General features: G+C 39.1%; 1 protein-coding gene across 1 annotated transcript in view; it reads right to left on the reverse strand.

Moving 5' to 3' along the window:
- Mapk14 (mitogen-activated protein kinase 14) overlaps positions 1 to 14,127 on the reverse strand; it is a 76,047-nt gene extending 61,920 nt beyond the window's left edge. Inside the window, exon 1 of the mRNA XM_026383388.2 lies at positions 13,579 to 14,127. Within this exon, the coding sequence (XP_026239173.1) occupies positions 13,579 to 13,694 (116 nt within the window). The 5' untranslated portion in view covers positions 13,695 to 14,127. The remainder of the gene's footprint in view (positions 1 to 13,578) is intronic.
- Between the last annotated feature and the right edge of the window lie 728 nt (positions 14,128 to 14,855).

A 14,855-nucleotide genomic window follows, 5' to 3' on the forward strand; every position in this document is an offset into this window, starting at 1 on the left:
GTGTGTGTGTATGGCTCTGGGGATTGAACCCAAGGCTTCCTGCACGCTAGGCAAGTGTTCAATCACTGAGCTACATTCCTAGCTCTGTGGTCATATTTTAACTCAATTACACTTAGCATCTTAACTCTTTTATCAAAATACAGATGGTCCCCAACTTACAATGGCTTGGCTTTACAATGACACAAAAACTATGAGCATTCAGTAGAAACTATACTTTGAATTTTAGATTTTTATCTTTTCCTGGCAAGTGTTAAGCTGTGAGCAGCAACAACTAGCCACAGCTCTCAGTTTGCCAAGCAGCTCATGAGGGTAAACAACCCACACTCCACAGTGTACTATGTTTCTAAGCGATGATTCTGGGTAAAGGTTATGTGTATCATATGCATTTTTAATTTAACAATATTTTCAGCATATGATGGGTTTATCAGAACACAGGCCTAATGTAACTCAAAGAGCACCTATACTTAGATATTTCCAAGATATCTCTCTCTCTCTCTCTTTTTTTTTTTTTTTTTTTTTGGTGCTGGGGGTTGAACCTAGGGCCTTGTGCATGCTAGGCAAGCACTCTACCAACTGAGCTATCCCCAACCCCCTATGATATCTCATTTATATGAATACTAGATCAGAATTCTTTTGCTGCACTAGAAAAGGCACTGACATTCTACCTAACAAGGCTACTTTTACATCCTAGTGAATGGTCTCCACAGTATTTTGATGATCTGATCTTACCAAATTCTATTAAACATAAATATACACAGTATGATATACAGAAGAGTAAACCAGTAATCTAAAGATTTGAGTTCTAGTTTTGGTTTTGGCACTTCCTAGCAGGTGGTCTCAGCCAAAGCTTCTACAAACCTGTTTCTTGACTATCTCACAATGCTGTTTTGAAGCTCAAGTAAGATAACTATGTGAAAGTGCTTTATAAACTATAAAAGTCAGGAAGTTTGAAATACTCCAAATCAGAATAAACACTATTATAAAATAATCTCATGGTCAATGCTGTATCTGCAACTTTTGGCCTGGGGTTTTCATATAGTGAATTCTCAAAATACATTTTGAGATCCCTTACCTTCAAATTAGATGTTGGGTCTATCTTCAAAATAATGGTAAAACAGGCAGATTATTAAAACAATCCAGAGTCCCAATCCTTGGTCATTTGTTGTCAATCTATGGATAAATGTTGTACTTCCTTCAAGTTGAAATGCACATTTATTCAACAATTCTTAGATAGGACCTAAGTACTACAATCAGTAACGTATTGTAGTCGATACTTATAGACATTGAACTCAAAACAATTATTCCTTTATATATTTGTTTCCCAATTTAAGCTATGAGGGAGACCAGAAACTATATTTTATCTTTTTATCCTCAGAATCTGGTGCAGTGAATGGTATAACACATACACAGAAATAAATACATACCAAAAAGGAGAGTTCTTTACCTGAAGGCGCTGAGAAATCCGGGGAGTCAGAATGAGCAGAGGTCTACATAAACAAATTGCTAAAAACTTTTTCAAAGTAGATTTGATTCATCCAATCCTTTTTGTATGGTATGTTTCAGCCAGACTGATTTTATTAGTAGCAGTTTGTTTATTTGTTACCAGGGATTGAGTCCTGGGGCATTTAATCACTGAGCCATCTCCCTGGCCATATATATTCTTTTTTTTTTTTTTAATTTAGAGACAGGGTCTTGCTAAATTGCTTAGGACCCCTCACTAAGTTGCTGAGGCTGGCTTTGAAATCACAATCCTCCTGCCACAGTCTCCCAAGCCCCCGGTATTACAGGTATAAGCCACCATGCCCAGTTTAAAACATTTTTTTACTTGGGGCTGGGGCTGTAGCTCAATGGCAGAGCACTTGCCTAGCATGTATGAGGCACTACTGGATTCAATCCTTAGCACTACATAAAAATAAATAAGCTAGGCACAGTGATGCATACCTGTAATCTCAGCAGCTTGGAAGGCTGATGCAGGAGGCTCTTGAGTTCAAAGCCAGCCTCAGAAAAAGTGAGGCACTAAGTAAATCAGTGAGGCCCTGTCTCTAAATATAAAAAATGGGCTGGGGGTGTGGCTCAGTGGTCGAATGCCCCTGAGTTCAATCCCTGGCACACAAATAAAATAAAATAACATAAAATAAAATAAAATAAAAGCATTCTGCCCATCTACAACTACCAAAAAAAAAACCTTTAAAAAAATTCCACTTTTTTCTTGCCAATTCACAATTCAAGGAACTGAAATCTTAATTTCTGGAGGTATGTATAAAAGTTCCACAAATGATTCTGAAGTACAATCAGAATGAGAACCACAACTGAGTTCACCCTGAGATGTTCACACTGATAGGACAGTTCTTTTCATGCATTTTCACTTAGTTTATGTTTTTTTCCTGTTGTCTAAAAATGTTCTCTTCCCAAACACCACCCATCCTTCAAAAATATCTTCAAATCTTTCGTCCTCCATGAAACCTTTCTAACTATTATAATCAACAATACCTCACTTCTGTATACACATCTTCTCATATATACAGTTCATTAATATTTCATGTCTATTTCTTCTATACACTGGTGGGCATGGAACACTAATGTATGATAAACAAATTTCCTTCACTACAATAAATTTAAAATATAAACATAAATGTATATAAACATGCTTCAAACTTTCAAAATTATGTTGCCTTAATACATAGTAATAGAAATCTTCAAGCAATTGGCTGATTCCCTGATTGAAATTTTCATGACCATTATCATTCATGAATGCTAACAGTAAGATTCCTTCAAATGTCAGCTTTGCATTTATCTAAAATTGAACCATACAGGTACATACATGAATATTATACACATGAATCCATTTCAAGGGAAGCTGTGCTCTATTTTCTAATACTATATCTTTCATGAGCACACTAACGTATGTAGAAAAGGGAAAACATGAAACATTACATATCAATGTATTTGGAATCCACATGGTTAGACATACTCAAGATCAAGATATACCAATTTGGAAGTACACTACACAAATGAATTGTTGAAACAGAATCAGATAATTAAAAACAAAACAAAACAAAACAAAAAAGACCCTTAGGGCTGGAGACAAAGCTTAGTGGTAAGTGCTTATCTAGCACATGAGGCCTGGGGTTTGGTCCCCAACAAAACACATGCACACACAAACACACTGACCAAAAGAGGAAATAAAATTATTAGAGAAATAAGGAAAAATCGGAATAAGGAGTTATTAAAAAATATTTGAAACACAATTTTTTAAATTAAAAATTACATAGTATGACACTAAAATCAGTAACTGTCTTACAAGCTCAAAGTCATTAAAGCACTGCCATAGATCATTCAGGAACATCACAATATGTCTTATAAGGTATCAGAATATAATGTGCCAAATGACACAAGAACAGAGCTGATCCTCCTCAGTTACTGCTACCTGCGATCCACAAGATTACTAAAAAATTCACTGTTGTTGTTTAATTTTTTTTAATATTTATTTTTTAGTTGTAGTTGGACACAATACCTTTATTTTATTTATTTATATATGGTGCTGAGGAACGAATCCAGGGCCTCACATGTGCTAGGCGAGCGCTCTACTGCTGAGCTACAACCCCAGTTCTGTCATTGTCTAATTTTTAAAAACTAAGCAAAGCTTAGCAAGAACTTTCAAAGATCTAGATTTATTTAATGAATGTGTAATACTACTTCTTGTTCTTTAGTTTAACTGAGCTCCTTTGTGGTTTTCTAAATAGCATTATATTTCCAGGAGTTTTCAAAAGCTAGATATTGCAAGATAGTAACTGAGAAAAGATACAGAAAAATGCCAGAAGAGACAGTGGGGCTAAACATCACCTACCAACAGTTTTCTTTTCCAGACACATTTAAAAACCCTAAAGTAGGGGCTGGGGATGTGGCTCAAGCGGTAGCGCGCTCGCCTGGCATGCGTGCGGCCCGGGTTCGATCCCCAGCACCACATACCAACAAAGATGTTGTGTCCGCCGAGAACTGAAAAATAAATATTTAAAAAAAAAATTCTCTCTCTCTCTCTCTCGCTCTCTCTCTCTCTCTCTCCCCTCTCTCACTCTCTCTTTAAAAAAAAAAAAAAAAAACCCTAAAGTAGGTCATGAAAAAAATTTTTTTCACAAAAAAGCTTTCCCCCAACTATCCCTGGTTGTTTCTCAGCTGCAAGGTGATATGCCGGGCCCCTGTCAAACACAATATGCAAGTTCTCCCATCTATTAAGCTCACTGTGTTGTTTCTAGGCTCTTGCCCCTTAGGAATGCCATTATTCTCCTGGAAATAATGAAAATCATGTTTAGAGAGGTCCTGATTTATAAAGCAGCAAGTAGAGCATTTCTATCTTTTTACAGGCAGAAGATTCAAGTTATACTATCTAGTTTTTACTCAGGGCCATTAATCTATATAAGTAGTTTTGAACTAAGAGTGATTTTCATCCCTGTGCCTCCCTCTCCCTATACGTGGCACTGCCCACAAGACATTTTTTGGGTGTCATAACTGGCAATTGCTATTGGTATTTTGTAAGTAGGAGCAAGAATGCTGCTAACATAGAATACACCAGGCAGACCCCACAACAAAGTATCACCCCACCCAAAATGAACACAAAATGGAGCAATCCTGTTTCACTATATTTTGGAATGCAAAACACAACTTAATTGATGCTCTGAGTACTTACTGTTTGTTCTCTTAATCTGCTAATTTTCCTCTTTTTCTCTAGCATCACTATCATATAATACTGAGACTGCTAATTTCAAAACAGATAATTCAAAGCATAACATCCTTAAAACACTGAATTAAGAATCAAAATGAGGCAAGCCAAACTGTAATATCAAATAAGGGGATGAAAGAAGAAGTATATCAATATAAAATACTGCAAGATAACTGAGATCAATATCAGCTAACATCAATATTCTGCTCCAATTCGATACAATGAACACTGAGGAGTCCTGAATGAGGACAATAACTAAGATTTTCACTTCCTCGGGTAGCCTGGAGAAGAAAACATAAATAAAAACTATTTATTCACAAGCCTAAGGTCAAGAAGTTTCAAGCTAGCTAAATCCTAAGTGAAGGATTTAACAGGGGGAAAAGAGAAGCAGCTGTTGAGGCTATGAAAAATAAAGCAATCATTTCTGGGAACCAAGTTAGATCTATTATAGGGATGAGGAAATACAAGAAAGATGAGTTCAGTACACACTTACATAATAAGCTAGACACGTCACCCAAGCTAAGAATGAGGGCATGATTATGGGTACAGGATTTGTAAGCAAGAAGACTTGTCATAGCAGGGATATTTCCCCAAGAGGAAGAATAGAGATGGGTTAAGGATCCAGAGGACCTTTACCTTCACAGTCCCTTTCTTCTTCTAAGCCTCCCTAAACCCTGTACAGAAAAAAAAAAAAAAAAGAAAGAAAGAAAAGAAAAGAAAGAAAGAAAGAAGAAGTAGTAGTAGTAGTTCTGACCTCTCCAGAGTACATGCTGATGTCATCAATTTCTAGATCTGAATCACCAGATGGAAAGGTATCTCTGACCCAGACAGACAACACATATCCTTGCATAAGGTGTCCTAAATACAAAAAAGTGACCAGTAAGTCTCTACATTTGAGAAAGTCATAGAAGAATTTAAAAAGCAAAGTAGATTTGAGGCAACTTAAGCTGAAAGAGAGCAGGAAAGGAAAGCTACAAGAACTTCCAAAGCAATCTGGGACCCTTCCTGGTTTTTTAATCTTTACAAACATAACACCTAGTATAAGCCTAACATTGGCAATACTAAATAAATGAATTTATGGGGAAAAAGGAGGAGGAGGGACACCTGACTCTTTTTTGTATTGATATGTATTATGTGATGTTTAAACTCTGGATCACAATCTTGGCAACACAATCAATGCATATTTTGGAGTAGACTAACAATAAGACACAAATGCACACCTTCATTCATGTCACAGGCACAACGATAATACCACCAAGGCCTAGGAGGAGGAGGTTTTTGAAGAAAGCAAGGAAATGTGTAACGGCATCATTTAAAGAAAAAGGAGTCAACGTGTTCAGGGTCTACAGTCAGTCAAACAGCAGATCCAGACAAAATAAACATTTGTTCTATTACCTTTTTGTTAGGTTGCCATAGGAATCTGTGTTTGCAGGAAAACTTAGTTTCTGCAACCAGATGATAGAGTAGTAAGGGGGAGGGGGGTAGGCCTGATGAAAGAAAGGCAAGGAAGACAATAAATAGTATGGGCTTTTATAAGGTCACATATCTATCGAATCTTTCAATCTAATTCATCTTTTCAAGTTAACAAAAAAGTCCTTTGGGCCTCATATTCAAGATAATCCAATCTCTACTAAAATTATTGTAGTGAGGGAAAGGTGGAGAAAGGGAAAGCAGACACAGAGCCAAATAAGACAAAATAAATGAGATCTGAAGTGCTTAAATGTTTAAGGAAGGTAAAATTTACTTTTAAAATTTGACCAAGTAATAAGAAAAAACCTAGGTGCCCAAGGAGTTAGAAAACACTCAACCTGCCAGCAAGCTAATCTTCCTTTTTCAGCTGAACTCTAGAGCTAATCTCTTTGCTCCTTTCCTTTTGGCAACAGATATCTGGAAAAGTAAAGTAACCCCATGTTATTTAGAGAGCTGGAATAGAGTACTCTGAATTTCTGGGGCCTGGCAAAAATATGGTCTCAGGCACTCTTAGAGTGCTGAAGAATTGGGGGCATAAATCAGGGCTTTGCACCAATTAATCCCCCCCCCCATTCTATCCTAAACCACAAATACCACCTGTAATGGGTAAGAAATAGAGACAAAAATATAGGAGCCTCAGAATGGAGTGCTCTACTAAAACACAAATTACATCATCTCTCTCCTCTGGCCATAACTCTCCATGGTTTCCCCCCTAAGAAGGCAAATAAGATCCTTGCCCACCCCTCCCCCTCCACCACTGCCCATTCAGCCCTAGCCACAGGGATCTCTAGCTATTCCTGGAACACAGGATCTTTGCCTCAGGGCCTTTGCATTTGTTAAAGCCTCAGCACGGAAAGGTCTTACTTCCCCAACTCACTCCAGTGATTGAAGTTTTCTACAACAGCTCCATAGGGTCTTCACTCAACAGTCACCCCATCAAAGAGGCATACCCCATCTAATCTACTTAAAAGTACAAACTAGGAGGATTGCTCATGCCTGCAATCCCAGAGGCTTCTCAGGAGGATGAGTTCAAAACAAGGCTCAGCAGCGGTGAGGTGCTGAGCAGCTCAGTGAGACCCTGTCTCTAAATAAAATACAACATAGGGCTGGGGATGTGGCTCAGTGGTGGAGTGCCCCCAAGTTCAATTCCTGGTACCCTCCTCCCACCAACAAAAAAAAAAAAAAAGTACATTACTGTCACCCCAGCACTATCTCATTTCAATGCTTTATCTTCTCAGCAGCTCTCATCATCTGACATAAATTTTATTTGTTTACTGTCTACTTCCACTATCATCTTTTGTTTCTTAAGGGTAGAAATCTGGGTGTGTTTTGTTCATATTCCATGTCCAACACCTAAAGAGCAACCTGTACATGCTAAGTACTCAGGGTAACTATACTTCCTCAGGGAGACAATATGAACCCATCTTCCTCGCCCCCCCCCCAATTCTGTACCCTATAATACTGCAAAGTTCTGAAACGAGCACTAAAATGTGTCCATTTTCCTAACACCAGAAATTAGGGGTCATCCTAGACTTGTTACTCACCTCTATCTTGTCTCTCCACCAAGGAGCCTGGGAGCCAAGCCTGCCCAGAATCCAGGACCTATTTGTGAAGTATTTATAGAACACCTTCATATTCTCTAGAATAAATTCTTACAAGGACTGAACACTGGAAAACTGGTTAATCCTTAACATAAACATATTTGATTTGTAGAAGCATCATGAAAGACAACTACTTCTAATACTGAAAGCTTCTCTTATTTAAAAAAATTTTTTTTTCAAGTTTAAAGAGATTTTTGTTTTTGTCCTTAAAAATCACGTGCATGACTTAGAAGTATGGCAACCATGAGAAGAAATACTTTAGGGGCTGGGGATTCAGTGGTAGAGCACTTCCCTACTATGTGCAAAGCCCTGGGTTCAATCCCCAGTACTGGGGGAAAAAAAAAAAACAAAAAACAAAAACACCAACCTAGGTTCCAAGTTAGAGAAATCTACTTTATAGTGAGATTTTTTTTTTAGCACTACAATAATTAAACCTCTTAGATAAGAACAAATCAGCTTTATCCCAAATTTCACAGTAAAGAATAAAAGTCTGATGTATTTTTAAAGGTCTAAAGAGGCATGGTTATATCTTTTTATATTGTATACTTGTAAAACCCAAACATAGTCAGACAGACCCAACTTTATTTTTTTTTATTTATTTTTTTTTTTTTAGAGAGGGAGAGAGAGAGAGAGAGAGAGAGGGAGAGAATTTTTTAATATTTATTTTTTAGTTTTCGGCGGACACAACATCTTTGTTTGTATGTGGTGCTGAGGATCGAACCCGGGCCGCACGCATGCCAGGCGAGTGTGCTACAGCTTGAGCCACATCCCCAGCCCAGACCCAACTTTATATAAGTGCACACGAAGAAGATTCATAAATTCAGAATTAACTATTTGCATGATCTAAAAATTCATTCAGAAAAAAATTTAATCTGAACAATGAGTTCATTTTTGGTTTATCAATTCTGAGGAAGAGACATGACTTTCACATTAATTAATTACCCTCAAATTAGCTAGACATGACACTGGTGGGACTGCTTTCCTACAGTCACAGCTCTATTGCAAGTGACTCAGCAAGCCTTCTCTTCATGAGAGGAGGCAAACTGCACAAAAGGAGGTGACACCACACAACCTCAGCAGTCCACAGCTACAGGAAAGGAGACCACTAAAGTGCAGAAAACCCAGGCCCAAAGCCAAAGAAGCACTAACAAGTATGCCATTCCTTTAAAGAATGAATCTGGGGCTGGGGAGGTAGCTCAAGTGGTAGCAATCTCGCCTGGCATGCGTGCGGCCAGGGTTCGATCCTCAGCACCACATACAAACAAAGATGTTGTGTCTGCCGAAAACTAAAAAATAAATATTAAAATTCTCTCTCTCTCTTTAAAAAAAAAAAAAAAAAGAATGAATCTGGCTCCTTATTTATAAAACTGAGTCAATAATACATTGAGGCTGCCAGTGTAGCTCGTTGGTACAGTGAGTACGTAGCATTAGCATGTGCAAGGTCCTAGGTTCAAAACACACACACACACACACACACACACACACACACACACACACACTGGACTTCATGGAACAAGGGAGGACTGATTGATAATGCTTTGAAAGAAAACACTTTATAAACTGCAAAAGCCCATAAAAATGTCAGTTAATATTAAAGTGAGAGTGCCAAATGAATTCTACCTTTGAATCCTGAGCTCCAAGGGCTCAGCACCATCTGCACAGTTCCAGGTGAAAGGCAGAGTCAACACAGATCATCTCCAAAGCTGAGCTAAAAGGAAATCAAAAGCACAGCACACCATAATATCAAAAAATTAAACTGGGGGCTGGTGTTGTAGCTCAGTGGTACAGTGCTTGCCTAGCATGGGTGAGGCACTGGGTTTGATACTCAGAACTAAATAAATAAATAAATAAATACAATAAAGTTATTAAAAAAAATTAAACTGGCAGAATTGAAAAGCCAGTCCAGGATAAAATGGGAGCCAGTGGAAAGATTGATTCAATGAATAAAATGATTATATAGCCAACTTGACTGAACTTCTTGAAAGTTTTTCTGTAGCAATAATACAAATATTTGTCATTAATTATACTTAAATGTTTTTTGTTGATTTGCATCAGTAATATTCAGCTGACTACTTTGCTTTTGCTTACAAAGAAAAGTAAATGGAAGAAAGATCCATTGGATTTATTATCACCACTAGTAAAGTGAAGGGCAAACCCTTCTCACTGATCAGGAGTCATCTCTGCATACCTAATAATGATATAGTTTTATTTTATTTATTCTGAATTTTATTGTTCTAAAGTGTGGTAAATTTTGTTGTGTAACTTTACATGGTTAAGTAAAATAGCTTATAAAATTCACTAAAAATAATAAATAACCATTCAGTTATTTTTATTATATTTATTGGAAGAATCTTATTCCAAAAAGCACTTGAGGAGTTTGATTTCTTAGCAAATTTTGCCATCCTCTTACTACAAGTTTTATTATTCACTTTATATGCTGATGACAAATACAAAATACCCAGCACAACACCTAGAACATAATAAGCAACCCAAAGAATGTAGTCATTAAACCCAGTAGGCTACAAATTGCATGAAGAAATGGACTCTCCTGTTCTGTGTTATTCAGTCTTTCTCAAGAATCCAGTGCACTATTTGGCTTACAGTTGGTATTCAATAAATACTGCTGAATAAATGGCAGAATATGATTCAAGAGTAATTTCCAATTCTCACCTATTTTATGGTTACCAGAGCCTCATCTTTCATCAACAGCAAGGGTACGGAAGGGCACTTAAGTTCCTGTTTATATTTCCTTAAACTCACCACAAAGATTCTCTCCCCTTCTGTCCCAAAACCACAAAATCAATGCTTTGCAACTATGTATCCTTAAACAGTTTTGCATCATTTCCCCTCACAGACAATGTAGAAAGTTCCTTAAAACTGCAAGACTTAGTTTAGTTCCCTTTACCTTTTAGAAAGATATTTACAAAACCCTATCAAGTCTCAATTTTCTGGTCAACTCCTTGATCTTTGAATCATAGTTGGTTGTCACACAGGCTGCTGCTTATTTCTTTTTACTATATATTTGGTACAAATTAAATTAAAATAGGCTTAAATTTTTTAATATATTAAAGTTATATATCAAATTTCACTATACTTCAGAGCAATAAACTTGAGAAACTGACACATATTTCAATGATGTTGCATTCCTTAAAATAAAATTCAGAGATTCTGGACCTTAGGTCCAGTTCAACAAGTCACACACACACACACACACACACACACACACACACACAAATGTGTCATTGCAATTATAACTCCTATATCATCTAAATCAGTATCACCAACTTGACTGCCTAAACTTTTTTATCAGGTACAGATCCAAATTCCATAGATTATTTGGATTCAATTTGACTTATTTATTTATTTATTCTCTATGTTCAAATATCTGCTCTCAAAGGATGAGGAAAGAGAAAGTCAACACAAACTCCAAATTGGATTCAAAAAGAAGTTTCAAAAAATGTTTTCCAATCATGTATGAAAAGTTGCAAAGTGACAGAAAAACTTCAAATAGCCACAGTACTCTTGAGAGACACTTGTAAATCTAAATTATGGTATTTCCACTCTGAAATCAGTTTAGACTGTTTACAATCAATTGCCATATATAATTTCAATTGTCTTTTCCTCCAATGAGAAAATATTATTGGTTACATCTTAAATCTCTTTAGTAGAAATACTACTACTAGAGCAACAAGAAGCAAACAAATAAACAAACAAAAAAAAACTCTGCCTCCCTAGAAAGACACACAAGAAACATAATAGTGGTTGTCTCTGAGGAAAGGAACAGTGCAGCTGGAGAACAGATTTTCACCAAATATCTTTGAGAATTCTATACAAAGTGAATATGTAAACACCTATTATTAAAACTCCATTTAACAAAAGTACTTTCAATTTGTCAGATGCTGCTGGCTTCTGTATCCACATAAAAAGATAGTTTTAAAGACATACTGAAGGAGTTCATCTTAATGGCATTTTACTGTGAATCCGGACCATCTATTATTCCAGTGCAGAACAACTCACACTAATAGTAGGAAACCCTGCAAAGAATTCTATTAAAATTCATCTGAACTCTCTACAGTTGAGTTACTTGGCTGTATCCCTCCATTAAAGTTCAAACATCATTGGAAACAAAAACCTGATACTGTAAGAATCAATGTATCAATTCAAGAAAAAAAATGGAGGGGCACTAATGAGTTATTAAATATTAAAGGAGGAACACCCAAATACACCTTTGAAAATTAGCAACATCAAATAAATATATGAAAGCAAAATGCCGCAAATTCCTTTAAAATGTAAACTGTCATGTTGCGCAAATAAGTGAGAGATGTCAAGCCTAGTGCCATCTGCAACATAATTTAAGCAGCTTGAACTTGAAAGTGCAATATGATCTGTTGCTGAACACAATTGCACAATCTCAATTACCCAGAAGATTCTACCAAACAGGAAATTCTTGATGTGACTTTGAGAAACACAGAATCAAAGATTAACACATCCAGAGCCTGGAATTTATTCCAAAAAAAAAAAAAACATTTCACAGGCTTCTTTTCAAATAATACATGCACATGTATTACTAAGACATAAAAAGGCTAATTACTAACTTATTACTAAACATAGAAAATTAAATTTGATTCTTAATTTCAGATCAGGAGTTTTCAAATTATAGTAAATCTAAAATACAGTGTATAAAGCCTTAGAAGTTGGAGAGAAGTTAGTAAAATATTTTAAGTCAGGAAATTTTATAGTATGGATTTAATTGAAAACACACTCATGGTGTAAATTAAAGCTGGAAAATCTCGTCTTTTGCTATATGTTCCAGATCCTCATGAAAACCATCGTATACCTCAGGCTGTAGGTGTAGATAAAAGTTCCCTGCAAACTCTCTAAGGGACATTAAAAACACAGTATTCACAGAGATTATCTCAATTAAAAAATATTTACAATACCTCCCTGCACTGTTAACAACTTTTTGATCTTGAGGGTGCCCAACGGATCTGAATCTCTCCTGCTCCACATGAGAAAATTGTTTTGTCAAACAATACTTAAATGAGCAGTGGTATGTGACTAATCAGAGGCTGCCGGTTTCTCAAGCTGCAGTGTTCTTGCAGGCGCTTCCACCCCCTCCATGAAAAGGAAATACGCTTTCAACTGAATCGGAAACACACCACTCAAGCTGGCACAGCGCTCAGCAAGATAAAGTCGGTATTTTAAGCTCTATGGGTCGCTGCTAATGCAAGTGCGAATTCAAAAACGACACTACTCAAAACGGGATTTCGACAGAGGCTTACAGAAAAGCCCAGAGAACCTTTCCTCGCCAGTTTTGTTCAAATGACCGCAGTCCCCGGGTCAGGCTTTGCTCTTTGGCGTCTCCAGGCAGCTCGCTAGGTCCGTCTGCTCCGGGGACAGGCTCTGACGCCCCAGGTGGGCACACCCCGGGACAGGGTCCTTCAGCTCGACCCTGGCAGGAGAACCCCCGGGGGGAATAGGCCTTTCCCGGGTGCCAGCCCTGGGAGTTGGAACCCCCCGAAAAGAGAATGCACAGGGTGTGAGCCAGGGCCGAGTTCCAGCAGCACCACCACCGCCCACAGGGGACCTGCGTCCTGCACACGCGGCTAACCCCCTACCTGCGTGTGCAGGGTGAGGGGTGCAGGACAGACAGGACTCAAGGAGCAGCAATGCCCTCCCCCCAGGAAAATTCCTGCCGCTTGGCGCATCGCTGAGCCATGGGGACAGGCCTGGCCCTCGGGCATGAGAGACCACCAGGTTCTCCTCGGCCCCAAGCCCAGCGACACTCACCACACGGAGCCATAGGCACCGGAGCCCACCGGGGACAGGTTCTGATAACGCTCAGGCACCTCCCAGATTGTCTTGTTCAGCTCCTGCCGATAGAACGTGGGCCTCTCTTGAGACATTTTCCAGCGGCGGCCGCGGGGTGAGGAGGTGGCCCTGCTGGGCCCCCGCCTGCACCCGCACCCTCTCCCCGGCCCTCGTTGCCCGCCCGCGCGGGCGGGGACCCGGCGCTGGCCGCCCGCGCAGGTGTGGCTCGAGACCCCGCAGACTCCCGCGCGCCCGCGCGCGGCCCCTGTCAGCTGCAGCGGCTGGATGCGCCTCAGATACCCAGGCAAGCCCAACTACGGCCAGGAGCACGCTCTGAGGCTCAAAGCTGCGCCTGTTGCAGTCTCGCTGCACCAGCTCCCGGACTAGGCCGACGGCGAGTTGCGCGACTGGTCACCGGTTCCAGCTGCAGCGGCCGCTCAGGCTCCAGTGGTCGCAGTTCCAGAGCCAGCGAACTGGAGCCTCTCGCCGTATTCTCGCGAGAATAGATCCCGGGACTCTCCTCGAGTCGAGATTTTACCCAATATGGAACCTGCCAATGGGAGGGGGTTCCTCGGAGGAAAGACTAGGAGGAGCAATTCTCGCGATAAGAGAGCAACAGCTGGAGACCAGAGCAGGAACTCCCTGGAACTGTTCTTCAGGGCTCCAAAAGCGGACCCGGGAACATAAGCCGCGTGCGCCTCACCGTGGTCGGCGGGGAAATCCCTGGCTCAGTGGCGGAAAGCAGTAGTGACAGTGTTGGGAAGAGCCAAAAGATCTTTGAACTGCGAACAGTCAGTCACCAGCAGACGAGCACCTGATATGCAGAGCCTGCTATTTCTAAGAAATTCTTGCATAAATATGCAGGTTTCGTCCAGAAAGGCTGTTGCATCGCGGTCTGTTCAAGGACATATGGCATACTATATGGAACTCTGTCGAAATCCGTTCAAAAGGCAAATATTAGTCCTTCATCAAAGTTAAGATTTTCCATCCAAACTCTCCTAGTAGTTCTTAAACTTTTACATACACAGTTTGTTTTTTAAAAGCAGATTCCCAGGATCCATCGGAAGTTTAACTGGGTATGTCAGAAGAAGGCATCAAGAATATGCACTTTTATTATATACATCCAGGTGGTTATGATTCAGGAAAATCTCTGCCAACCCTCTTTTAGATGCATTTTAAAATAGAGTTGCTCTGAAGGTTTGAAAGTGACTCTGCCCTGAATAGCCGTCCAATGAAGGGGATTTTAAAGATCTAAT

Source organism: Urocitellus parryii, chromosome 8 (assembly GCF_045843805.1).
Source record: "Urocitellus parryii isolate mUroPar1 chromosome 8, mUroPar1.hap1, whole genome shotgun sequence".
Lineage (NCBI taxonomy): Eukaryota > Metazoa > Chordata > Mammalia > Rodentia > Sciuridae > Urocitellus > Urocitellus parryii.